The sequence below is a fragment of the Panthera leo genome, chromosome A1 (genome assembly GCF_018350215.1).
Source record: "Panthera leo isolate Ple1 chromosome A1, P.leo_Ple1_pat1.1, whole genome shotgun sequence".
Lineage (NCBI taxonomy): Eukaryota > Metazoa > Chordata > Mammalia > Carnivora > Felidae > Panthera > Panthera leo.
The window spans coordinates 169,466,030-169,492,289 of NC_056679.1; the positions used below are offsets into that span (position 1 = coordinate 169,466,030).

Consider the following 26,260-nt stretch of genomic DNA (forward strand, 5'->3'; position numbering starts at 1 on the left):
ACTACTGAGCATGTGAAATGTGGCTAGTTTGAAGTGAGATGTGCTCTAAGTGTTGAGACTTTTTACGAAAACAAAGGTAAATTGTTCATTTTTATATTGATTATATGTTGAGAAAATAATATTATGAATACATTGGGTTAAATAAAATATATCAATAAAATTAATTTCACTTAATTTTATCAGAAAATTTAAAATTATGGATTTGGCTTGCATTCTGCTTCTCTTAGATAGCATTCTGGAGGGTAGTGGAGTTGTAAACCAGGATATAAGAAAGGACTTCTACTTTTCTTAAATTTAGGGTGTGTCACATATGCTCTGTTCTGCAAATTAGCAGAGTTGTGTTTAACCTGTACCTTAGACCTGAAGCTGGAACTTGGTGATGGGACCCTGAAGGGTGAATATTTTACAGCTGGACAAAATGGGTTGGCTCTGGCCTTGCTTCAGAGTAGATGTTTTCACTAACTTCTGGGGACCGAAAACATGTTATTTTCTTGAGGCCGTGGCTCACAGGCCAGTCCAGTCCGTAAGCTGGAGACATGGGAGTTGTCCAGGCCTTGTGCCTATAATCTTATCAGCTAGTGCATAGCCAAGTTCAGACAGTATCAGGATTCTGTGCTTTAAAAGTGTATCTATTTTTGTGACTCTTGGCTTTGTTTAGGTTTTAAATAAGTACCTTTTAAAGGAGAACCACAGAACTTTTTTTGGAGGTGGGCTGGACAGAAACAGCCCTGTTGCAGAACAACCATGGAAGGCATGCAGAGCAAGGCAGTGGGGAATCAGGAGAGCTGCAGGGCCGGAGAAAGGACCAGAAGGAATAACAGAGACTGCTAACACATCCTCCTTCCCAGCTGGTTTTCAAAGATTTATTGACTCATCCTTGGGAGTGTTATATTTATTAAAGTCATAAATTCTGAAGTGAGAGAGATGTTACTATCTTAAAATACTTTGTATTCACTTTTTATATAATTTGTTCGATATCTTTAAATTTTTTGTAACCCACTTATATATTAGAATATAATTTTTTACATAATTTAAATTTTACCACAGTCACTTGTGTTCTTTATCCCATTTAGTATTAGAGGGAATATTAGAGTATTACAGGGAAAAATACAAGGTTTTAAGGTTTTGTGGGGTTTTTTGGGCAGTATTTTTTCCTTTGTGTCCAAATAGGTTATTACCCAGGACTACTACATTGGAAGCTTAAGACGACATTTGAACATTAAGAAACTGAGTCTTAATTTTAAAAATTCTTCCATTTTTAAATGATTATGCCTTGTTGACTCAGTTGTAGTTTTATTTTTAGAATAAAAAGGGCAAACAGAACATATGCTAAATGAAGGCATAGCTGTAGATGCATTTCCATTCTGATACAGGTTTTAAAATATATGAAATTAATTGTAAAATAAAGATAACTCAAAGTAAAAAGTAATTATCCAATATTGTATTTGAAAATGCTGAAATATTTGCTCATAATCACATTTCATCAGAAATTGTTTGCTTGCTGTTTAGTTCCTATTAATTTCTACTAGACTGTAGTAGAAGTAGAACAGGGCAAGAAGGAATTGAATGGAATTATTTTTCATTAGAAGCAGATGGGGCGGGGATTATTTATCAGGATAGTTAAGTAACACGGTAGCATTTTAAGAATTTGAATGGTAATTAAATGTTTTCTGCCTTAAACTCTTCAGTTAATGTCTGCAGAAATAGCTTTATCTAGTAAAATGCATACACACAGTACAGCAATGAATAGCTTTGAGCAAATATTTTCCAACATTAACTTTAAATTAAAAATGGTAATACACGGTTAAATTTACTTTTTTTCCCCTTTATTGTGTCTTTTATATTTTTAGATGTTGGATGTTTACAGTCTGATTCCTTTTGACAACCCAGATGGTGGAGTTTGGAAACAAGGATTTGACATTAGCTATGTGTTTAATGAATGGGACTCTAAGCCCCTTCAAGTCTTTGTGGTGCCTCATTCCCATAATGACCCAGGTAAAATTCACACTTCAAAAAAACTACAGGTTATTAAGCCCATATAGGCACAGAGTATTTTAATGAGAAGGTGGTAGACCTAATTTCTCACATTTTTGAGACATTATTTGCTGACTTGTGACAGCAACATATTCCTTTTATATGTCTTGTATTTTGAGTTTTTACTTAATCAGTTTGTGTGCCATTCACAGATAGGACTTCTGCAATATGAAACAGTAATAAACACAAGAAGGTCTTAGTTTGGGGGTTGAAAAATTGCACTCACTTAAGGGGCTGATTGTTCATTTTAGTTACTTTTCTCTAAAATATTGCATGAGAGAATTATTTTGTGTTCATAAACTCTACATTACAAAATGCAGAGTGTTTATGGGAACATTTGAATCTTCCAAATGGAGAAGCAAAATGTAAAGTGGTTAAGAGCCTTGGTCAGGCAGATGTGGGTGTGGAGTCCCAACCCCATCAGTGTGAGACAACTTTAGGCAAGTTACTTAATATTAAAGTAAGTTTTTTCCTAATAGAATCAAGATAAAGTGTCTGCTTCATAGGATGAGATGTTAAGGCGTGATGCATGGCCCAAAAGTAACTGCTGTCGTTATCGTTGTTATTATTTCATTTGACAACTTTTGTTACTTATTGGTGCCACAGATTTTTCCCTCCAAGGTAAGGGAAAATTGCTAAAATTACAGTGGGAAATATGATTCGATGCATATATTTGTGAGTGTGAGTACACTGGCACAGAAGAAATACTTAATGAATTCCACTGCAGGAATTTTTTTTGGGGGGGAATGCACTTCCAAAGACTTCTTCTGAAGGACTTACTTAGGCTTCTATTTGTTACTTTTCTCAGCTTCTCCATTTCATCATTACTATCAGAGGCACCATTATTCACCTGTACTTTGAAGTTTTTTCTTTATTCCAACATTTCATTTATCTCCGACTTACATTCTTTCCCACTGGTTTATTGGCATGTATTCCTTTCTTTCTGTTGCTAAGACAGTAGAACTTGTTACTCTATGTCTGGAAGTGTGATTTGGTGAAGTGTGTGTACAGGTGGGTACAGGCACATGTGCTGCTTTTTTGGGTGTGTGAGGTACACAGGGAGAGAGTTTGGATGCTGAAATGTTTGAATTTCCATAGTACTTCAGTGTTTATTATGCAGAAAGGTATGAAATAGAGGAAATTAGTATTATTCTGGAAATTTGTGTTGAGCAGTTGCTGCACGAGCTTCTGACTTGGTTTCTCTTTGGTCTTAATGACTTTACCTTTTCCTACAAATACCTTTCAGCCTTATTAACTTTTCCTCTTAAATGTTTGCATCATTTTCCTCCTTCATCTTAGCCTGTCCCTTCAAATCCAAGTTCCGATGGCTGGGCATCATGGAAAGACTGCAGGTGTCTGGAACCTGGCAGAATGAGGCCCACATCCCGGCTCTGCCATATACTTGCCCCCATGTCCCTGGGGGCACATTTGTGTATCTGTAAAATGCAGATCATATGGTTGGAGTAGCATTTTAAAGCAGGAGTTAGTTATCAAGTAAATACAAAAGGTGATGAAAATCACATCTAATTATAAATCTCATTCACTCTGAAACATTCCCTTATTCAGTGAAACAGTGGCAGAGCGACTGTAGTATTTAAATTGTTCTCTTTTTTCTCTGCCAACCATCTACAGTTTTGTTCTTGTCACTTAATTTGTTTTTAAGTTTTTATGTATTTATTTTGGGAGAGAGAGAGGGCACCTGAGTGGGGGAGGGGCAGGAAGAGGGAGAGAGAGTCTCAAGTAGGCTCCACACCATCAGCACAGAGCCCAATGTGGGGTTCCATCCCACAAACCGTGCGATCATGACCTGAGCCCAAGTCAAGGGTCAGATGCTCAACTGACTGAGCCACCCAGGTGCCCCTGTTCCTGTCACTTAATTGGGTGTGTGATGTGATTCCATTGTGTCCAATTTCTTATAGGTTTATACATACACTTTGTGCTATGTCTTGTGAGTCCTCGTGTGAATCCATTTCTCCTGCTTTTTAGATTTTTAAAGACTTTTTTTCCTTTTTCCCCTTTTCTGCCATCCTCACTTTCCACCAATCTCATTTCTTGTAATTCTATAACATGCGCACTGAACTGTAGTAATAAAATTTGTAGTTTATCAGGCAGTCTGCGAATGTTTTATTAACATCTAATGCTCACAATAACCCTTGGAGATCAGTGTCACTATTCATGAGGAAGATGTTACCAAGTTTACGGGGGCAGGAAGTGGCCCCACAAGAATGCCTTATTAGTTTACCTGGATCTCCCACCTGAGTATACTTGAGAGTCGGAGTACATGTGCCTCCTGTTAGAGTCGTCCTCATTGCCTAGCCTGCCACTTGACATACGGTAACCTGTAAATATACATAAGGCCTTCTCCACCTGTCTCTGTGTGCCTCCTTAGCTTCTTGAACTTTGGATGCACACCTGTACATAGGCATAGATGTAAACATTTATAGCACTTCTGCATCGTCTCTACTCTAGAATGTAAACTCCATGAGGGCTCACACTTTGTGTTATAACCACCAGGTCACTAACTCCCAGAATAGTAAGCAGCACATAGTACTGACTCATTCAGTTAAATAAGCTAAATGAGCCAGGGCATCTGACTCTGCAGCTTCAGATAAAGCATTTGACCTTGACATGTGGTTTTATCTTCCCTCCTTCCCTTCTTCCTGTTGTCTTATTTTTATTCCTTAAAAAAAAAATATTTAAAATATGCTTTGTAATTTTAAATACAAACACCAGATGATATTAAGCTCTTCAAGGGCAGGGATTGCCTGCGCCTTTTAGATTCTGTTTGTTTGCCTCAGCAGTGCGGTGAGCAGTGCCCGGTGTGGTTCATGTGTTGTTCTGTGGGGAGACATCCCTAATAACTGGTCCTGACTGCAATAGAGGAATCTGTCTTTTGGTATCTTAGCAACCACAATTGAATCTTTTTTTCTTAGTAAAAGATGTTAATGACCCTTAACCTCAGGCCCTCCTCCACTTGAGGAAAAAATAATGGTCAGACACAGACCTTTTAAAACTACAGCGATTTTTTTTTTTTTTTTTTTTTTTTTACTATAAAGCAAAATGCTAGAGAATAGAACCCACTGACTTTTTAAATAATTTTCACCGCTCCGGGGTGCCTGGGTGGCTCAATGGGTTAAGTGTCCGACTTCAGCCCAGGTCACGATCTCACGGTTCATCAGTTTGAGCCCCGCGTTGGGCTTTGTGCTGACAGCTCAGAGCCTGGAGCCCGCTTTGGATTCTGTGTCTCCCTCTCTCTCTGTTCCTCCCCTGCTTGCATTCCGTCTCTCTCTCTCTCTCTCTCTCTCTCAAAAAAAAGATTAAAAAAAAAATAAAAAAATTTCACCACTCCTTAACAAAAGTAGAATTTAGGTAAACTAAATTGTTCTGTGACAAGCCAAATCATTCAGATCATGAAGAACCACACTTTCAGTTGAGGAATAGAGAGAAGTATGTGCACAAACATTCCAAGTCCAAATGTGACTCTGTAGCAGGAAATCTTTGTGGAATACGCCTAAATGAATGTGCAATTAGGCGGTTTACTTTCTAAATGAGATTTATAGAGACTTGTTTGCATTTTCTACAGCAACAATTTAAAACTTTAGCTCGGTAGTTTGTTTCATTGGTGGAGTTTTGTCTGTTGGGGATAGAAGTACTGAAATAGATTTTTAAAAGATTCCTGTATTTTCCCTAACTTTAAGAATTATGTTAAAGAAAAAGAATTATGTTGTTGTGTTTTTATATATGTAGATATTTTTCTTTTTTGGACCATGTTCTGATATCTCATAAGACAGATAAATTTCAAATTATGTTTATATTTTAATAAATTTCTAATTATGTCTTCTTCCAGCCCATGAGGACATGTAACAGTTGTCATATATTTTATATGGTTTACATGAGTTAAAACAAAATTGGAAGGGAATTGTTAAGTCAGTGCTGATAACTTTGCCCTGTTACGCTTTTAAAAAGTTTTGAATCACAGACCATGAAATTAAATGTTAGTTGATTGATACATGTTCATGTTATATTTAATAAGCTGATTAAAACACAATTACAGCACCTTTGTATCTACAATCTTAATTCTTTGCTTCCCACTACTTAAACTGCTGAAATGTTTAGTTAATTTTCCTTCAAAGGAATCGCAGTGTGTAGAGAGAAGATAAGGTGTACTAAATGGAAAGTTGGACAGCATATTGTTAGTTAAGCAATTTGTAAAATGAACATTAGAAAATAATCCCCCATGTGGTCTGACTCCAAATAGAAGGGAGACCTAGGTACAAGAGTCACACTGGAAAATAATTTTCTTTTGTGCATTTGCAGTTCTTTTACAGTTTTTATTGATTCAAATGAGTGAGTAGAATTTTTTGACTTTCTTTTGTGGCAAATTGAAAAACAGAATTTTGCATTTAGTACTGTATTATAATTTGAAATGAGTTTATGTGCTATTATTCTTAAAAAGCAAAAGAACAAAAACATGGGGAAATCACTGTGTAATGTTATTTTTAAAGCTTCTCTGTTATTCTTAACAAATATACTTAACAAAATATTGTTAAGAACAGTCATAAGAGAAGAGCTGTGGTCCCCCCACAGTTGGGTAATGCCCGGGTGGGCGAAAGCAGGGGGCACTTGGAACTCTGGCTTCCAAAGGAACCTGCCGAATAGAAGGAGATGGTGAGGAGAGGGGAGGTTGGTTTGTGGACAGTTTGGGGAGTCCTTTGTTCTGGTTAGTGATTGAGAGATGAAGTGAATTCTTTGGTTTTGGCTACTGTGGTGGGAAATTTGAATTTCTGGAGCTAAGATAGTATGAGGAAGAACGGAGTGAGAACTGGTATTCATTGTGTATCTTACATTAGTTTGTGTAATACATTCTGCAACCCTCAACACCAGTAAATCACACATCATTTACCAGGTGAGGACAGTGAGACTAAGCAGGTATACTAATTTGTTCAAGATCCATCAGTTAGACATTGGCACAGGATGGCAGTTAAAGCTCAGATTTGCCTGATTCTGAGGTCTGTGCTCTTTCCATTTACTATGCTGCCTCTCAAGATATGTTACTTAGTTCAAATGATTTTCTTGCTTTATGGGCATTAGCTAATTCAGCACATTTATCTGAACTTTGGGTTGTTAATAGCATTGCCAGATTTGGCTTAAAAAATGTTTACATTTCCAGTAAACAGTGGATAGTTTTTTTAGTATATATGTCTTGCAGATCTCATATGGGATTCACTTATAGTAAACATTTATTCATTATTTATCTGAAATTCAAATTTAACTTGGCATCCTGTATTTTATCTGGTAATCTTAATTAAGAAAATGTTGGGGGGCGCCTGGGTGGCGCAGTCGGTTAAGCGTCCGACTTCAGCCAGGTCACGATCTCGCGGTCCGTGAGTTCGAGCCCCGCGTCAGGCTCCGGGCTGATGGCTCGGAGCCTGGAGCCTGTTTCCGATTCTGTGTCTCCCTCTCTCTCTGCCCCTCCCCCGTTCATGCTCTGTCTCTCTCTGTCCCAAAAATAAATAAAAAACGTTGAAAAAAATTTGAAAAAAAAAAGAAAATGTTGGCATTATGAGTTAAATATTTACATGGCTCTTTAGAATTATCTTTTTAAGAGATCTCTAGAGTTGGTATATTGAGGTTGTGTTTTAGAGGGGAAAAGTCCATTGGGGCTCTAACTGGACTGCATTCTTTAGGAGCACATGTATCAGGTATTACCTAGAGATGCAGGTGATTGTCACACATGTCCCCATTCTCCTATTTTGGTTACTTTTGTCTGTCTTTTGAGTCTGATGCTTCAGAGCTCACTACTGCACCAGTTATATAAATGATTGCTAATACTTATGGGACTTTACTATGTTTCAGGCACTATTCTAGGTACTTTACATGTATTAAATCCATTACTGCTCTTAGCAACTTCATGACAAAAGTCCTGTTATTACCCTCATTTCACAAATGAGAAAACTAAGGCAGAAGAGAGTCCAGGTAATGTGTTCGTGTCAGGGCTGGGCTTTAACCCAAGCCGTCTGGCTCTGGAATTAGGACTTACAACCATTACTTAATACTGTCTCTTGAAGGTAATACTTCTGAAACCCACAGGCAAAGCTTCCAGGAGGAAGGTCTTTTAAGTGTTTCCAAGCCAATGTCATCTACTTTAGTATTTTTAATGATAAAAAACATTTTATGAACTATCTTGGAAGAGTAGACACCTCACCACACTGTTCCTCATCCTTTTTTTTTTTTTTTTTTTTTTTTTTTCTTCTGGTCTGTCTTTACTGAAATGGATGTCTCTGTCCTTAAATACTACTTGAGTCCATGAGATGGTGAGTGGTTTTCCTCATTGCTACATATTTTACAGTTAGAAAGTAATTTGGAAGCAGTATTTTCCAGCTTTTAAATGGTTTCTTTTAGAAACTTTGATTATATGCCCAGTATTTGCCTGCTCATAAGGCTAAATAACCTCACGTACACTAGGAGTAACTCCTCGAAGGAAGTCACTGTTACTTTTACTTCTAAGGATGTCTCTCATATTATAGACCGGTCTCATTATTTCAAACCACTATGCTCTGTTTGGGGAAGACTTAGTAGGCCTGAAGTGTCCTGCTCCGTGTGAATTGATGATGCTCATGGATGGAATCCTTAACAAAGGAGGGAAGTAACTTTAGCACAGATTTAGAAATTATTGTGGAGGTTGATCTCATAATTGCAGGTGTCACATATCAAGGTACACAGGTCTTTTAAAGGACATTTAGAAAAGCAATAGAGTAAAGGATCACAATTGGACATTGTGCATATTACAGCTGCAGGATGAACAAAACTCCAGCTCTCCTAACAGTGATGCAGATGGTTCCTGTGGTGTGGGATAGAATTACCAGTGACAGCATCTTACACTGGCTCAAAAAGTGCTGTATCTCAAACACCTTAGTGGAAGTGAAGCTGATATGCTTTGAAATCTGTTAGATGACACTGAATCACCTGGAAAAAAGGTGAGGTTATTCTGGAAACTTGAGTTCAGAAGCATTTGTAGGATTCAGCAGGTTTAGGTCTTTGGAAAACCTCAGCTTCATCTTTGACTCTCTCTACTCTGTCTTGGAAGCTTCAGTCAGCTAACATATGCTCTTCATTTTGCCTCATTGGCCTCTTATTTCTATTTCCAGAACCATTTTCTAGCAGAACTTGTGCAGTGGCCTCATTTCCTGTTTGTCTTGTACACTGAAGTATATCCTTTACGCTCACAGTAGTCATTTTTGAAAGCACAGAAGACGTTAACTTCCTTCACTAAGAAACCAGAATGGCTCAGAAGATTTTCAGTGGTCTGCCCCCACTTCTGTTTGTATTTCTCACTGTACCTCCACCGTAAGCTCCGATATAGCCACACCTGGCTGCCTTCTCCCTGAGATTGACACAGGACTTCATGGCTTAGTGTCTTTTCCATATGCCCTTGCTTCTATTTGGGATCTACCCCCTTTTCCCTCTATCCACACGATGACTATTCTAAGAATCTTCTGTCCTTCTGCTAGGAATTTATCACTTCTTTATAGCATTTTGTTCTTATTTTTACTGTAGAATCTGTTTTCATTTATTAGCTTTTTTGCTTTGTCTTATTAGATGTTTGATTTGTGTGTGAATGGATAAACTAGAACAGGACATTAATTAAAACTCAGTTTATTGTTTGAGTTATGATAATACCAATTAACATAGTATGCAATGTCTTAAGTGTAAGACTGGATGTTACAATCAAATATGGAAGGATTTGACAAGTGATGGAAGAAGCCTGTTGATCATTTGTTGGTAGACGATGACTTCATTACTAAAATAAAGAAGCTTTCTTGTTTTATGAATCCTCTTTGTACTTATTTTTTTTTTTTTTTTTTTTTTTTAATTTTTTTTCAACGTTTTTTATTTATTTTTGGGACAGAGAGAGAGACAGAGCATGAACGGGGGAGGGGCAGAGAGAGAGGGAGACACAGAATCGGAAACAGGCTCCAGGCTCCGAGCCATCAGCCCAGAGCCTGACGCGGGGCTCGAACTCACAGACCGCGAGATCGTGACCTGGCTGAAGTCGGACACTTAACCGACTGCGCCACCCAGGCGCCCCTGTACTTATTTTTAAATTAGAGAATACTATGTTAAAATGGAAGTAACATGAAGCTTAAGTTGCAGTTTTTAAATGTTTATTATCTTGTTATAATTATTTTTGATGCAAGATTTATTATCTTTTCTTAACAGTTGGTACCTATTTAACTGAGTAGAATTAATGTAGTCATTAAAAAATAATTGTCATAGTAGTGGGAACCACAACAGTGTAACAATGATTTGAGGGGCATGACTTCTTTGGGATGCATCTTTTAAATCATCTTAGGGCTGACAGAGCCTTTTTAAATATAAGCTCGTAACTTAAAGATATTGATCAAAGATGATTAGGTTAGCAGAACAGACAGTGGCTATGTTAGAGCTAATTGTGTGTGTGTGTGTGTGTGTGTGTGTGTGTGTGTGTGTGGTGCGGTGTCTTTTCCTTTTTGTTTCATTTCTAATTGAAGTAATAAATTTGTATTTATACTCTATATACCCTTTTCCCCTATTCTTTTGGCTATACATTTCACTCATCTATCATGTACTTATTCAACTTTTGATGGTGTAGTCTTCATACCGGGTTCTAGATTCATGAGAATTGACTGGTTGGGAGTTCAGGTTGTAGGTTCCCAAATTTGTAGGACTTGGTATAAAAGTATGTGGATGCCCTCAGACCCTTTGTGTAAACATTCGAAAGTTATAAATCAAACTGATACATGATAAGTAGAATAGGTCTTTTCCTCCTACTTTGAGGAATAGCACAGTTATCAGGAAGGCCACATGTGGGTTGAGATTGCTGGGGCTCCAGTTCCCCACTGGAATGTGTTGAGTTTGTGTGGGAAAAGCCAGCCTGTGGGGCAGCCCAACCTCCTTTCCCAGAAATGGCCCTGTCCTAAACCAGGAGGGGCTTTGCTCACAGATGCACAGACACGCCAGCACTTTTCCCACATCCCTGCAAACTGTATCCCCCTGGCCATTGCTCAGGCTACAGAGATTACCACCTCCAGGTCAACTGTCCTTTAGAAAGACATATAGAAGGCCCCTTCTGGGCTCTAGAAACTGGCTTGGGGCTATTTGGACACATTTCTGGGTCATGGTGCTTAGGAGGGCAGGTCAAGGCAGGCTCTGGGTGGGCAGTTCTTTCTTTGCCTTGTGAAAGGGATGTGGTCAGAGGAAGAATAGGAAGATCCCTCAAGTCCAGGGCTCAGGGTGAGATACCCTTGCCCAGGTCCTAAATCAGTGCTGTGTATGCCCTTGAACCAAATAAAACTAAGTGTTCCTCCAGAGGATGAAATTGCCACAAAGTCTTCAGACTACAAAGCTAGATCAGGAGTCAAATTTCTAAAAATGGTGGTTTGTCAGCGAACGGTCACTAAGTGCTTAATTGTTCATGCACATTAAAAATAAGCAGTAGAGCTTTCAACATAACTAGGCTTTATATTATAGAAATTAAATTCTTTCAAGTTTTATTTCTTTATTTTGAGAGATAGAGCGCATGTGCACGCTCTTGTGCGTGCGCAAGTGGGTGGGGGAGGGGCAGAGAGAGAGGGGAGAGAGAATCCCAAACCTGACACAAGACTTGAACTCAGGAACGGGAGATCATGACCTGAGCCAAAGTCCAGAGTCGGCACTTAACCGACTGGAACCACCCATGCGTCCTTAGAACTTAACTTTTTTTATGATAACATAGAGCAAATTTAGAGTTATTCATCCTTTACAGAACTTCTAATTGTGTATTCTTTGTTGCAGATATTTCCTCACTTACTTAAAAGTAGTGATTAGCTGTTTTATGGGTTAGAGTGTTGTCAGAGTGGAAAACAGTAAATGGAAAGGTTTTCTGTGTGCTGTTCTAGCCCTGGTTCAATTTCTAAGTGTATTCAAGGGAGAGAAAAAGGCTGTGAATTGACCACTTAAGTAAATCAGTTTGCAACTCAATGTCCTAAGATTATTAAATCCAGAGGTAGGAATCTAATTTTATGTCACAAAAATTCATCCCATACAACTTTTCATAAAATACTATCCTTCTGATTGGTCTCATGTTAATATACAGTTGTAGTTTTACAGTAATTTAGGGAAAGAAATAGCCAATTCAGTGTAAAAGGGAATACTTGATTACTCTATTGTATAAGAGCAATAAAAGCTAATTTACTGTTAGATTACTCAATATTGAAAGCTGCAAGAGGCTATCTTTTAGTTCATTCTTCATTAATTGTGCTATATTGTAGTGATATTAATGTCTATTATAGATGAGCTTTATGGAAGGCTTTTAAGTTGACATCTCTGAGCATGTACTTTGGCTCATGTAAATATCTTTGACATATATCCTGCATGATTGTTGAAGGGCAAATGAAGTGTCGAAGGCAAAATGGATTAATCAGTCACTGTGATTCCTTTATGACAACTCCAATGATAAACTATTCTTTGAAAGGGTCTTAGCTAATAATAAATTATAACTGATGAAAACAAGTAATTGTACTTAAAAAAAAAACTTGTTACTTGTTCATCTTCATAAAGATGATTTCTTCTAAATTCATTTTCTATGTTAGGTTACTAGAGTTTTGTTGTTAATTTTGGAGTCATTCCATTGTTCGTAGTTCTTTTACTGAATAAGTAGCCAAATGATTAGGGCTTAGTTTTGATCTCTTTGTTAAAAATGTAGGTAAAAGTTGTGAGTGTTGCCTTAAAGACGGTAGTTCTCATAGAGCCATTTCGATAATTTACGTGGTTCTTACTGCACATATAGAGTAATAATAGCATGGGGTAGAAATTGTTGTCACTTACGTGCATTTGATTTCAGTTCAGTCTTGCAATATGGAGGTACTTTATATATTCAATTAGATATTATGACAGTGCTTAGTAAAATAAAAATTCTTCCCACATTGCATTCTTTATTTTTGGGGTGGTAGCAGCACTCATTTTTTTCTAGGACTATATGAGTTTACTAGGGCTGCCATACCAAAGTTCTGCAGACTGGGTGGCTTATTTCCTTACAGTTCTGGAAGCTGCAAGTCCAAAATCAAGGTGTTGGCAGTGCTGGTTTCTTCTGAAGGTCTCTCTCCTCTGTCTTTCCTCTGTGTGTGTCTGTGTCTATCTGCTTGTCCTTACAAGGGCATATTGGAGTAGGGCGCACCCTCATGACTTTACTATACCTTAATCACCTCTTTAAAGACCCTGTCTCCAGATATAGTCACATTCTGAAGTACTGAGGTTTAGGATTTCAACGTAGGCATGTTGAGGGGACACAATTCAGCCTACAACGGGCATAGAATGAATTCTTTGCAAACAATAATTTTGGGTAACCAGTATGTTTAAGACGTGGAACAATTTGTGTAAACATTCTAAATAAAGGTATCCTTTTCAAAACTTACATGTTAAAAATATCTTTTATTTCCTTTTTTACCTGCTTCAATTATAGAGATGGGGACGGGGCAATTAAAAACATGATGATGATGATGATGATGATGATGACGATAGCAACTAATCTTTATCAAGTGCTATATTATATCCTGGGCTCATGTCTGAGCACTTGATGTTTTTTTTCTCTTGGCATGGTCAGCAGCAAGTTTGAACATTCCCATTTAGGGGTAGGTTGGATTTTCTTTGCTTGTCCCTGGGAATCCAGATGTGGATCTTGGCTTCATACACTGGGACAGGAGTCCAGGTTTGTACCTTCCTCAAGCAAGATGGGATTCTTTGCAGACCATTGTTTCATGAGATATCTTTGAATTTTCTATAGGTGCAGGCTTTTTAGCATGGAAAAGTTGAATTATCCAGGTACCCTTCTTTGGTGACTTGAAAGTGCCCCAGATCAAGAAAGTCCTGTAAAGACAATTTTCCACTGCCTTCCTGTTTGGCTTCTAGTTTCATACTTGTCGCTTTGTACATGCTTAGTAAATAACTCTAGAATGAATAGATCGATAGATTTTAGTTAAAGCAGAAGGGAGAAATACAGTCAGAGTAGCAATGCCCTTTTCAGAAGCTCATGCTTGTATTGTCAAAATACTTGTATTGTCTTCTCTGCCCTAGCAGATTTTCATTTTTTTTTCAGTCAGTATACTGTACTTCAAATATTAACTTAATTATAGACAAAAGAAATAACCAGTTGACTCCTTATATTTTAGTCCTCCCACATGTTTGAGTTTTGGAAATAAATAGAGTGGTAGTTTAGCCTGGATGTATAGAACACCCCTATCTCTGTAAGATTTCATAGATAAGAGGTTGTTCTTGGAGGATCCACTTGGCTAGTAGATAGAGTTGGTAACTGTATGCCTCAGCCGCTTATCAGGTTGTTTTAATACTCTGCCAGATAGGGCTATGCTTAGACTTGTGGGTCTTGTTAAAAAGGTTTCTTTATAGTGAAATTGCAAATATCTTTAGATAAAGTTTCCAGGGTATTTGAGAAGGAGGAAAAGTCGTAGAATTAAGTCATTAACATCTACAATTTTCTTTTGAAAAAGACTTCATATACACTTGTGTTGTTTTATTAGTGTCAGTCTGTGCTTCCAAAAAATGGAGTAATTTGCAGCCTTTGGAAACTAATGCCTGTGCTTGGCAGAATTCTACTTCTCTGTATTCATAATAGTGCTGTTAATTACCTTATTGCTTTGCTGCTGGCTTTTAGATATAGTTTGTACTTACGATTTTCTTAGTTTCACTTACTAAAATGGGGAGAGAATTTCAGATGTGGTATGAAAGGATACACTCTTAATTCCATATGATGAGAACAGTACTGCCAACTTGTTAACGCTGTTCAGATTTTTAAAATGAAGACAAATTCCTTACATTAGAGATAAATTATACATAATTGAATCAGGTACTATAATTATCATGCATAAATAAATGCTTTTTTTCCTCAGGTCATTTGTCTCATTTTTCTCATTTCTTTCTGACTTTGTACAGATTTCAGGGTATTTTTGTTATTGTAGCGTTAGTGTCTTTTTGAGTGTCATGTGCATTCAAATGGAATTTCACTACTTGAAATTCACTACTTGAAATATTTGTGAAATTTGTAAATGTGTCTTCATATGAATGAAACATCTAAGGGCATCCAAAGGTCATGTAATGGAATGTGACTGAGTTGAAATCAGACATATGAATCAGACCTTTGTTGTATATTTGTGTTTTGATTTAGGTTGGTTGAAGACTTTTGATGACTACTTTAGAGAGATGACTCAGTATATTTTTAATAACATGGTCATCAAGCTGAAAGAAGACTCACGGAGGAAATTTATGTGGTCTGAGATTTCTTACCTTTCAAAGTGGTGGGATACTATAGATAAGCCGAAGAAGGATGCTGTTAAAAGGTTTGTTTTAAGATTTTTTTTTTTTTTTGCAATTTGGTAATATTAATTAATTGTACAGTGAAACACGTGTTGAATTTTTAGAGGATGAAAATTCTTAGCCTTCTGTCTGAAACTTAAAATATTTCTCCAAATCTTTTTTTTCTTTGATTCTGCTTCATCTGTGGGAAAGTGACTTGAAACTGTTCTATTGAAATCCTAATGTTCCAACTCTGTCCCAGAAATTGAATTACTAGGTCAAAGGGGCTTAATATTTTAAATGCTTTTTGAAGCATATAATCAAAGTGACCCCTGGAAAGATTGTTTCCATGTACCAGTGTCTCTGCGTTTTGGTCACCAATATATTTTTTTTCTAAAACTTTGACCAATTTTGTGGTTGAAATATTTAAAAAATTTTTTAAGGTTTATTCATCTTTAAGAGAGAGTGAGAGAGAAGGTGAGCGGGGGAGTGTCAGAGAGAGAGGGAGACACAGAATCCGAAGCAGGCTCCAGGCTCTGAGCTGTCAGCACAGAGCCTCATGCGAGGCTCAAACTCATGAACTGTGAGATCGTGACCTGAGCCCAGTGAGCCACCCAGGTGCCCTGATGGTGGCTGAAATATTTTAATTTGAAAATTTGATTACTGATAATGTTATGTACTTTCTCATATGTACAGGCAAAGTTTTTTGTGAATTGCTTGATGGTATAATTTTCTTCTTACTGATTTGTAAGTTTGTACACACATGCGTTAACCCTTATTTTTTCTCAAGTTATTTTCTTAAATCTTAGCATTTCATATACATGCTTTAAACATTTTATTGTAATCAAACATATCAATCTGTTTTCTTGATAGCTTTACTGTCATATTTTAAAAGGTTTTTCCCAATCTAGAGATCAGAGGAAGAGTCCTTTTTTTCCACCCAGTTTAACTTTTTATCATTCACTTTTTAAAATCCTGGAATTTATCTTTTTAATATGGTATGGTGGGAGGTTCTGATCCCCATGCCTCCCTCCTCTCTGCTCCCAAGAGTATAAAGATTATCTTAGCATGCATTGCTTTCTTTTATTTAGTATCACATGTACAGCGCTCACTGTTTTAGCGCCTGTTCTGATACTTCACAAATGATAACGGATAATCCTTGCAGCGGTCCTGTGAAGTAGGTACAATGACTGTCCTCATTTTACAGATAGAGACACTGGTCGTCCAGGGTCACCCAGCTGGGACGTGCCGTGCTGGTGTGCTATCTGGTGCAGCCTGTCCAGCCCCACAGGTTTCCCTCCCATGCTGTGCTCTGCCGCTTTCCTAAGATCTAAAATGTCCCGGTTTTTTCCTACTGATTTGATGTGCCATCTTTATTGTCTTTAAATATGCGCTGATTTCTGGGCTTCCTGACCTCTTTCATGGACTTTTCTGTTTGCAGTTGTGGTTTGATATGCTTCGTTGACAGTTAAAAATCTCCTCTTTCTTTACTGAAAAATTCTTCTAATGAGTGACCACTTCATTTTCCCAAAGAGTTTTAGAATTAATTATTAAAATCTTCCTACGCTACTGAAGGAAAAAAAAAAAAGGGTTTTGATGGAAATTGACATAAACATTTAAAGATAATTTGGAGGGAATTGGTTTTCTATCATTATCCATCAGACTTTTTTTGATAGGGTGCAGCACTCAAAAACTTTGTTAGTGACATGCACACACAAAACATGGGAACCTAATAAAGATGCTAATAGAGTTTTATGTATGTTAGATGATTAAGAAATACATAATGCTACAATAAAAGACGTAAAGCTTGCTTGTGGACATGGGTGTCAGCAAGGGTACACGTTGTGAGTTGGTGCAAAGTGGTAGAAAGTGAGTTATCTGAAATCTGATCAAAAGTTGTTCAGCATATGTGCATGGGTATGAAGACAGTGGACTGAGGTAGCTGGTAGACCTTGGAGAGAGAGAGAGAGAGAGAGAGAGAGAGAGAGAGAGAGATACGTATTCCTATGTGAATGGGTTCAGCTAGGTGCAGTTTTATGCCTTCTTCACTTATTGTTTCTCAGGGACAAAATTTCACTTAAGCAATACAAAATTTGTTCCCTAATCAATCACTTTGGAACACATTTTTGTTTTTGAAACAAAAAATTTTTCACGTAAGGAACTATACCTATTTTTTGCCACTGTTCCCCTGTCAGCTTCCTTTTATTTTAGGTGTTTTATTTTTCAAATTCAGTACCTAAGGGTTCATGCCTGATCTTTTGTTGGCTTATTAGCTCATTTGTTCATTCATTCTACAACTCTTTCTGAACACCTACTGTGGGCCAGTTACTATAAGGTTTGGGTACTCTTGGGCTGAGTATTTCTTTCTTCTTGATTGTAAATTGTATCTTTCACCATTGACAAATAACTATCTTTTCTCCATTTAAGAACTAAAGTGCTATTACTACCAGTCACTTGTAGTTGTTTGGATTTACCTCATTTGTGCTGCCCTTTTTCCTTAAAAACAGGCAATTTAGAGTGGTAGTTCAAATGGCTGGTCACTGGAATGAGGCTACCTGGATTCAAATCCTGGCACTCCCATCTACTGTGTGAACTTTGGGCATATTACTTTTGTGAACCTCATTTTCTTCATTTGTCAAGTGGGGATAATATTGAGACCTCTTCTGGTTTTTTTCAAGGATTGGATGAACAGAAATAAATGCTTAGGACAATGCCTGGCATATTCTAAGTCCTTAATAAATATTGGAAGCTCTTGTTACTTTAACTTTTATTTGTCACTCTGAGTATTTCTCTTGGACACTGAATATAGTTTTTAGTTTTGAAGTCATCATGAGAGTCTTCATCTTATTTTTTGTAGTGTTTATTTATTTTGAGAGAGCGTGCATGTGTGTGCACAGGAGAGGGACAGAGAGAGAGGGAGAGAGAGAGAATCCCAAGCAGGCTCTGCACTGACAGTGCAGAGCCTGACATGGGTCTCGATCTCATGAACTGTGAGATTGTGCCCTGAGCCGACATCGAGAGTCAGACGCTTAACCGACTGAGCCACCCAGGCGCCCCTAGTCTTCATCTTTTAATAAAAGCATCTAACTATAAAATTAATGTTTTATTAAAAAAACCTTTTTAATGTATTGCTTCAGTGAAGTTAACCTTCCCCGCCCCCCCCATCACTTCCCTGCTCAGATGTTTTTAGGATTTTAAAAGTTTTATCCATAAAATTCTAAATTTTCACCATGTATCTAGGTATGTGTATAACTTACTATTAACTTTTCCATATATCAATTCAGACATCTTCAGTTTATGTTTTCTGCTGTTATTACTTACTGTTTTTATTTCCTTTGTTTTAGGATTAAATTTTCTGGTTACTGACTCTTCTGCACGTGCATTTTTTATTTCTTTGTTATATTTCCTGTGTTTGGGAGATTTTTCTTAAGGTTTCTTTTCTCTCTCAGGTTCAGTTCTTTGTGGTATGGAAGGTGTTCTTTTCTGGCTTTGAATGCTTGGTTTTAACTGTTTTTGTTTGTTTTTTGCCCTTCTGCATTCTTTACATTGTACCCTGTAAGTCCAAGTATTTTCCTCCTTTTTATTCATCCTTGAGCAATAACAGATGTGTCCACACCTGGAATTTGTCCCAAAACAGAGAGTGTAGCAGGCTTCCAGTTCCTTCCTGTTCTGACTACTTTGTTTCCTTGTGGTGGGTGTTGGTTAAAATGGCTGGCCAGCATCCATTCCACCTGGTTTCCTTTTGGGAAATGGTCTGTCACACACGTAAGTCAGACTCTCCATCTTCCTGCCTCAGGTCAGACAGACCAGCTATGACCTGAGCTCAGCTGATCAGTATAATATTTCCTAGGGTCTGAATCTTTGGAGAGTGAAGCGAGGGTGACAGATGGAAGCAGGGGAAGCAGACACGGAGGGAAGGTTGCAGGCCATCCCTCACGGCACTGGTGCATTCCCAAGACTCTTCTCATCCGTGACATGGTCCCTGTGATCCCTGTAGCACGGCCCCTCATTTTCTTCCAGCCCTTCGTTAAGCCTGGACTTTTAGTCCTCGGTTTTGCGTGCTCAGGAGAGTCTCTCAATGCAGTTGCTCTCCAGAGCCGGCAGGTGTTGCTTGCAAACAAGAAAGCTAGCTGATGTATTTCCCCCTGCTCATATCCTTTGTTGGAGAGCTGGATTCTGAAAGGCTGCATGAGCATCAGGGGCCCAGCAGCTGGAAAATATGTCCTTGATGTGAGCAACACTAGCCGAGGGGAAGAGACGAGCTGGGACTGTGGGAAGATGGAGAAATTTATGAAGTGTCTGCTCTTTGCGCAGCCCAGGATTGGCTTTCTTCATGTAGCATTTTTTTTTTTTTTTTAATATGACCTGTAAGCCAAGTAAGAGCTTTGGCCTGTCTGAAGGTTCTGCTTCATAAGAGTGTAGGGAAGAGTCCAGCCAAGTCTGAAGGAAACTGGGCTTGCTGCCTGCTGCTTTTGGTAAGGTGAGGCCATGCTTGGTTCCTCCCAGTGTGGCTGTATTAGGGAGCCATCCTCTGTAGCAGTAAAGAGCTTGGGGTGGAGAGACTTTTGTAGGAAGAGCCCAAAGAGAGAAGCATGAAGACTGTGATTAGTGTTTGTCCCAGGATTCAGCTTTGCTTCAGTCCTTGGCCCTCCAACTTAGGGGCTGTTGCCCAGTTCTCTCTGAGTCTTTTCTCTTCATGATTCGGGACTCCTCGTTGGTTTCTCTTGCAGGGCAATTGCAAGTCTGTACTTGAATTCTTTCTTTCACACTTGAATTCTTTCTTTCACCTCCACAGTATGTCAGAAATGCCACCAGTTTTATGGCATGAGGGTAGTCCCCTTTACCTGATTCTATCTGGATGCAAGTTTCTATCCCTTTTTCTTTTCTCTTGGCCATTTTACTTAGGTTGAACTGTATGATATTGCCAAAATTGTACCATTTTTGATGTACGAAAATGTCAGTTTCACGTGATTCAACCTAATACTAAGAAGAGAGAATGGTAAGATGTTGGGAGTGGGAATGCACATTAGAATCTAATGTTCAGTCTTTTGTCTTAACCTTCCTTTGAGAGATGCTGTTTTGGCAATGGGAAATATTCTGGAATATAGGCCTGATCTTAATGATATCATTTTGCTTGAAGAATGTATTGCTTTATGGCAACAATAGGGCAAACGAGTTTTATTTCTGGTCAAGCTTTGGCACAGTTTTCTCCCTTCTTGTTATAATCATTCACTTTTACTCATTTATTACATTTATCTGTGGAAAGAGGGTAATAGCATTTTTTTTCCCTATTTACTTAAACATAACATTCTTAATTCTCCTTGCCTGAATGCATGTTTTTTTGGGAAAAGTTAATAAATACATAGGTGTGCTCTTATTATTTAAAATTCTGAGCTTGTCCCAACTGGCAGTAGTGACAGAATTTTTTTTTTTTTTTTTACTGCTAGTATAAGGCTTATGCAATGGTTTATTTTTTCCTTTTTGAAGATGAGTCTATGGATTATATGTCTGTACCTAAATTTGCAAGCTAGCTGTTGCAGAACAGAACCTGTTAATTCCAGCAGAGTTCCATGTAAGCTTTTATTGTCCCTGAAGAATACCAATTGATTGTGGAAACTTAACAGAAACATAACTCAAATGATCCCATAATCTATTCTAGCAGTGACTTGTTTGATTCTTACCCCCTGTGGCAGCAGTATTCAGCTCCATGCTTTTAAAAATGAGAATCTAGTTAACTAAAGGAGATCCATGCAAACAACATCTAGCTTTTTTATTTTGTGTGTGTGATTCAGTGTAATTTAATCAATTATAGTCACGGTGCCTACTTGTAACACATAGCCAGTGCATTTAAAAGAAACTGCCTCCTGTTAAATAATCAGCACATTTTCTGTCTATGCTTGTTTTATTTTTGAAAATGACTAGTATGTTAACATTCTTTTTACTTTTTAGGCTTCGTATTTGAATATTTTTCGGCTAAATGCAGTTAAATACTGCATGATGTTTATAATACATCAAAATGTGAATCCTTATTCAGAGTCAAGCAGCTGAAACATTAGCCTTAGCATTTCCTTTGACTAGCACCCAGCATATTACATATTCATTTTTCCTCTCTGAGCTCTGAGACATTAACACAGTTTTTACAGTGTATGTGCTCCTGCTGTTGAGACTGGTGTTCAGTGAAGAAGCCCCATGAGTTGTAAGAACCTAGAATAGTTTGTGTGTTTACCAGAGTCTTGACCAGCTTCCCTGTGTGGACCTTTTGGTATGAAATAAGGCTTCAGATACATGCTGGGAGGAAGGGTACCATCGGTGCATTGTTATGGAAGTTACAGTTAATGAAGATATTTTATCTTCGTCACCTTGCTGGGTTTCATTGCTTTGCCAGGAATGCAAAATCTTTAATCTCTCTACCCTTCTCTTACATCTTTTTTCCTAGGTCTATATTTAAGTGAACCTTCTACTCTCTTTTCTTAACCCTCTGTTTGCTTATTGAAATCAGAGAAATGTTTGAGATTACATTCTTAAATAATATAAATCCTAACTTATTGATGTACATTTTGGGTTTCAGTTTCTAGAAAAAGTTCTTATACAGGCTAACTTATTATACATTTTATACAGGTCAGATTTTATGGTGTTTGACCAAACGCTGTTGTAAAATTTGCAGAGCAATGAGAAGTTAACAGTGTGTCTTTGATGTTCAAGGTAAATTGCAGATTTGGATTGAGTTTAGAGCCTAAAGATACATAACATTTCATCAAAGGAATCAAAGCAGTTCACCGGTGTCTAAAATAACTTCAGTGCTAATAGTTGAAGCAGCAGCATATGTGTATTTGAAAAAGTATGTATTCCTTCCCCACTTCGTCCAATCCCTGTTCACTTCCAGTGAGGCCGCTTTGCTTTTCTTCCACCCCTCAGTCACTTCAGCTGGTGGCTTCTCTTTACATGGTGGATACTGGCAAAAGCCATGAGGGACTACCAGCATCGGATGTTTCCTCAATCCTCCTGGGAGGACTCTTCACAGCAGCGACCCTGATCGCTCTAGTCTCATTGAAATTCTTCCCATTTTTGTCTTCTGTGACCCGGAGCTCTTTCTCTCCTGTTCCTATTCCTGCTTTGCTGAGCATTCCTTTTTCATCTCCTCAGTTTCTTCCTCTGCTCATTTCCTAAATGTCCCTTTTCTCACCTGTGGGGTGGCATCCCTTGTTCTCCTCTTCACTTTGCAGGCTCATCCACACTATTGTTTTAATTACTGGGTGTTTGGGCTGCTTCCAGATCCAAAGCTCCAACCTCAACTTCTTTTTTTCCCTATTTAGTTATAATATTAACAGCTAATACTTCCTGAGTGCTTAATGTATACCAGGCATGGTGTAAGCATTTACATGTATTTACTGAGTTGGTCCTATAGCTTTCTTATGAATTAAGATGACTTAGGTTTCCTTATGAGGAAACTGAGGCAGAGGTGTTAAGGGATGCACCTAGGGTCCTCCAGCTAGTAAGTATGGCATGAGGACCAGAGCCAGACAGTCTTGACCTGGAGCTGGTGCCCTGACCTATTGTGTGCTCTACCTTCCCACTGGCCCTCAGGCTACATCCAGTCAATCCCCAAGCCTTGTGAGTTGTGCCTCCTTAGTATTTCTGTGCTCTGAATCCCAGCTCCAGCCCCATTACTCTTCGTTTCCTGCTATTCTGAAAACCTCCACCTGGTCTTCCCGTTTCTAGTTGTGCCTCTTGCAGGTGTTCTCCATTTCACCAGGAGTTAGGCTTGTAATAAATGATTTTGTCCATGTCGCTTCTTGGCTTTAAAATGCTTCAGTGATGCTTCAGTGTCAAAAGGTACAGATCTATGTCCTCTGTCTGGCACACACTGGCTTTTGCTCTGTGATTCCTCCCTGCTTGTCCACCCTTACCTCCCATCACTTAGCCCTTCTGAGCCACGTGGGTGTCTGCAGACTCTTGCTATTTCTTGCTTAGGAATTTGCCTGTCAGTTGAGCTTAGAGTTTGTTTGGGTTTTTTTTTTTCCCCCTTTTGTGCACTGGTTAATCTCAGTATTACTCATTTTTCAAGACCCAGCTGAGACAATATTTTATTATCTTATTTCCAAAACCTTCCCTTATTGACTCCACTCTTCATTCAATAGATATTTACTGTGCTAGACTCCAGGGATATAGGTGATCAGTAAGACAGACCTGACCCCATCCTTCAAGGCAGAGCAGGGAAGACATATAATTAAATGCAGTATCACAATCAAGTGTTTTCCTTCTATGGATGCGTGAAGTGGGTCTTGGAAGACTTCCTGAAGCAGGTGGTGGTATTCAAGCTGAAACCTGAAAGGCGGTTAGAATTAGCCGGGTATGTAGGAGGTGGCAGAGGGTGGGGAAGGAATTCCAGGGTATGAGAAGAGAATTGTGATTATGGGCCAGGGATTAGTAAGAGCTTGGCATGTTCAAACACCTGGACGCAGTGTCTGAGGCTGCAGCAGTGTGGAGGAAAGTGTGTGTGCTTGGGCTGGGTAATGTACGGTCATCAGGGAGGTGCAAATTATAACTACTCTAAGATTCTGTCCCCAACCTTTTAGAATGGCTAAAATCAAAAAGACTGCCAACACCAAGAGTTGACGAAGAAGGTGCAGCAGTTGGAACTGCCCTATTGCCAGTGGGAATGTAAAATGGTACAACTGCTCTCTGAAAGCCACTAGAGTTTTCCAGAGTTAAACATACATCATGTGGCCTAGGAGCCCCCTCCTAGGAATTTATCTAAGAGAAATGAAAACATGTTCACAAAAAGACTTGTTCACACATTTTCATAGGGAAGTTTTCCTAGTAACTTCAAACTGGAAACATTTCAAATGCCCATCAACAAGATAATAGATGAAAAACTTGTGGCATATTTGTGCAATGGAATACTCCTCAACGATGAAAAATAATGAATTACTGAGATGCATAGTAATATGTAAATACGTTCTAAATAAAAACGTATTAATATGTAATACGTTCTAAAGAACGTATAAAGCAAAAAAAAAAAAAAAAAAAAGCCTGATGCAGAAGAGTAAATAGTGTATGATTTTATTTTATGAAGTGTAAGAGTAGCTCAGCTTATCTATTATGATGGAAATCATGAAGTAAGAAGAATGTCTTTCTCTTTGGGGGCACTTGAGGTAGGAAACGATTGGAAAGAGGCATGAAGGAACTCTCTGAGTTAATGGAAATAGTCCATATCTTGTTTTGGTGATTACAGGGATGTAAACAGTTGTCAAAGCTGATCAGACTAAACACATGTATATTGTGTGTTGTTGTCTCAATTAAAAGTCTTTTAGAAAATACATTGCAGCCCTAAAATAATGATAGGTCTATTTATTAATATGGAAAGATAGGTTGCTCATGGTATAGTATTAAGTAAAATAAGTTGGTTAAAAACTCTACCATGACCCCTTATGCATTTATAGCAAGATATTTAGATTTTTAAATTCTATTCCTTAACCTCTTATGTATTTTCTGATTCATTTTGAATGAACATTTATTTTATTTTGGAGAATGAGAACATGAAGTAATATTTACTATACAGTGAAATATTTAAAGGATAGCCTCTTTTCTTTTCATTTTTTTAAGTTTTTATTTAAATTCCAGCAGCAAACACACAGTGTAATATTAGTTTTATGTGTACAATTTAGTGATTCAACACTTACATACAACACCCAGTGCTCATCACAAGTGCTTAATTCCCATCAACTAATTAACGTAATCCCTCACCCATCTTCTCTCTGGTAACCATCAGTTTGTTCTCTACACCCAAGAATCTGTTTCTTGGTTTGTCTCTCTCTTTTTTCCTTCTATGAGCATTTGTTTTGTTTCTTAAATTCCACATATGAGTGAAATCATACACTATTTGTCTTTCTGTGACTAATTTCACTTAGAATGATACTCTCTAGCTCTATCCACGTTGTTGCAAATGGCAAGATTTCATTCTTTTTATACCACTTCTTCTTTATCCACTTACCAGTCTATGGACATTTGGGCTTTTCCCATAAATGGCTATTGTTGATAATGCTGCTATAAACATCGGGGTGCATGTATCCCTTCGGATTAGTATTTTTGTATCCTTTGGGTAAAAATACTTAGTCGTGTAATTGCTGGGTCATAGGGTAGTTCTATTTTTAATTTTTTCAGGAACTTCCATACTATTTTCCACAGTGGCTACACCAGTTTGCATACAGAACATCCTCTTATTAAAACTTTACAGAAATGATTAATTGAGCCATCTAATATGGGAAATATTCTTAAATAAAATTTTATGACCATCTTATGCTATGGCTGTGTTAGTTTTCAATGCTTAGGAGAAATCAGAGTATCACATTTATAGTTTAGAAAAATTTTTCATTAATGTTTTAATGTAAGTCCAAGTATATGCAGGGTACATAGTGAAGGGTAAGAGATAAACCACCCCTGTCTCCATGTCATCTAGTTCTTCCCACGGGACACAGCTGCTGTGAACAAACTTATTTTCTAGATATACAGGAAAATATATGTAATATATACATATGTACAAAGACATATGCATGTGTATTATGCAAATGGCAGCATGCTGTGCACATTGTACCGATTTTTTTAGGAGTTTTTTTTTAAATTGTGGTAAAATATTCATAACATAAAATTTACCACTTTAGTGATTTTATGTGTACCATTTGGTAGCATTAGGTCCATTCACATTGCTGTGCAGCCATAACTTTCCTCTGTCTCTAGAACTTTTTCATCATCTCAAACCGTAACTGCGTACCTGTTAAGAACTTGCCATTCACCTTCACCTCAGCCCCTGGCAATCACCATTCTATTTTCTGTTTCAAGAAGTTTGCCTACTTCAGGTACCTCATAAGTGGAATCATATAGTATGTGTCTCATTGTGTCTGGC

At 37.9% G+C, this 26,260-nt stretch overlaps 1 protein-coding gene across 4 annotated transcripts in view; it reads left to right on the plus strand.

Moving 5' to 3' along the window:
• The window catches only part of MAN2A1 (mannosidase alpha class 2A member 1), a 166,560-nt gene that overhangs the window by 25,250 nt on the left and 115,050 nt on the right, over window positions 1–26,260 (plus strand). For 3 of the 4 annotated variants that reach the window (XM_042944865.1, XM_042944885.1, XM_042944875.1), the window contains exons 3-4: window positions 1,851–1,995; window positions 15,230–15,401. In XM_042944865.1, coding sequence (XP_042800799.1) covers window positions 1,851–1,995; window positions 15,230–15,401 — 317 coding nt within the window. Of the gene's footprint in view, window positions 1–1,850; window positions 1,996–13,673; window positions 13,760–15,229; window positions 15,402–26,260 lie in introns of those variants that run through there. The other variant, XM_042944896.1, reaches the window with a different exon arrangement.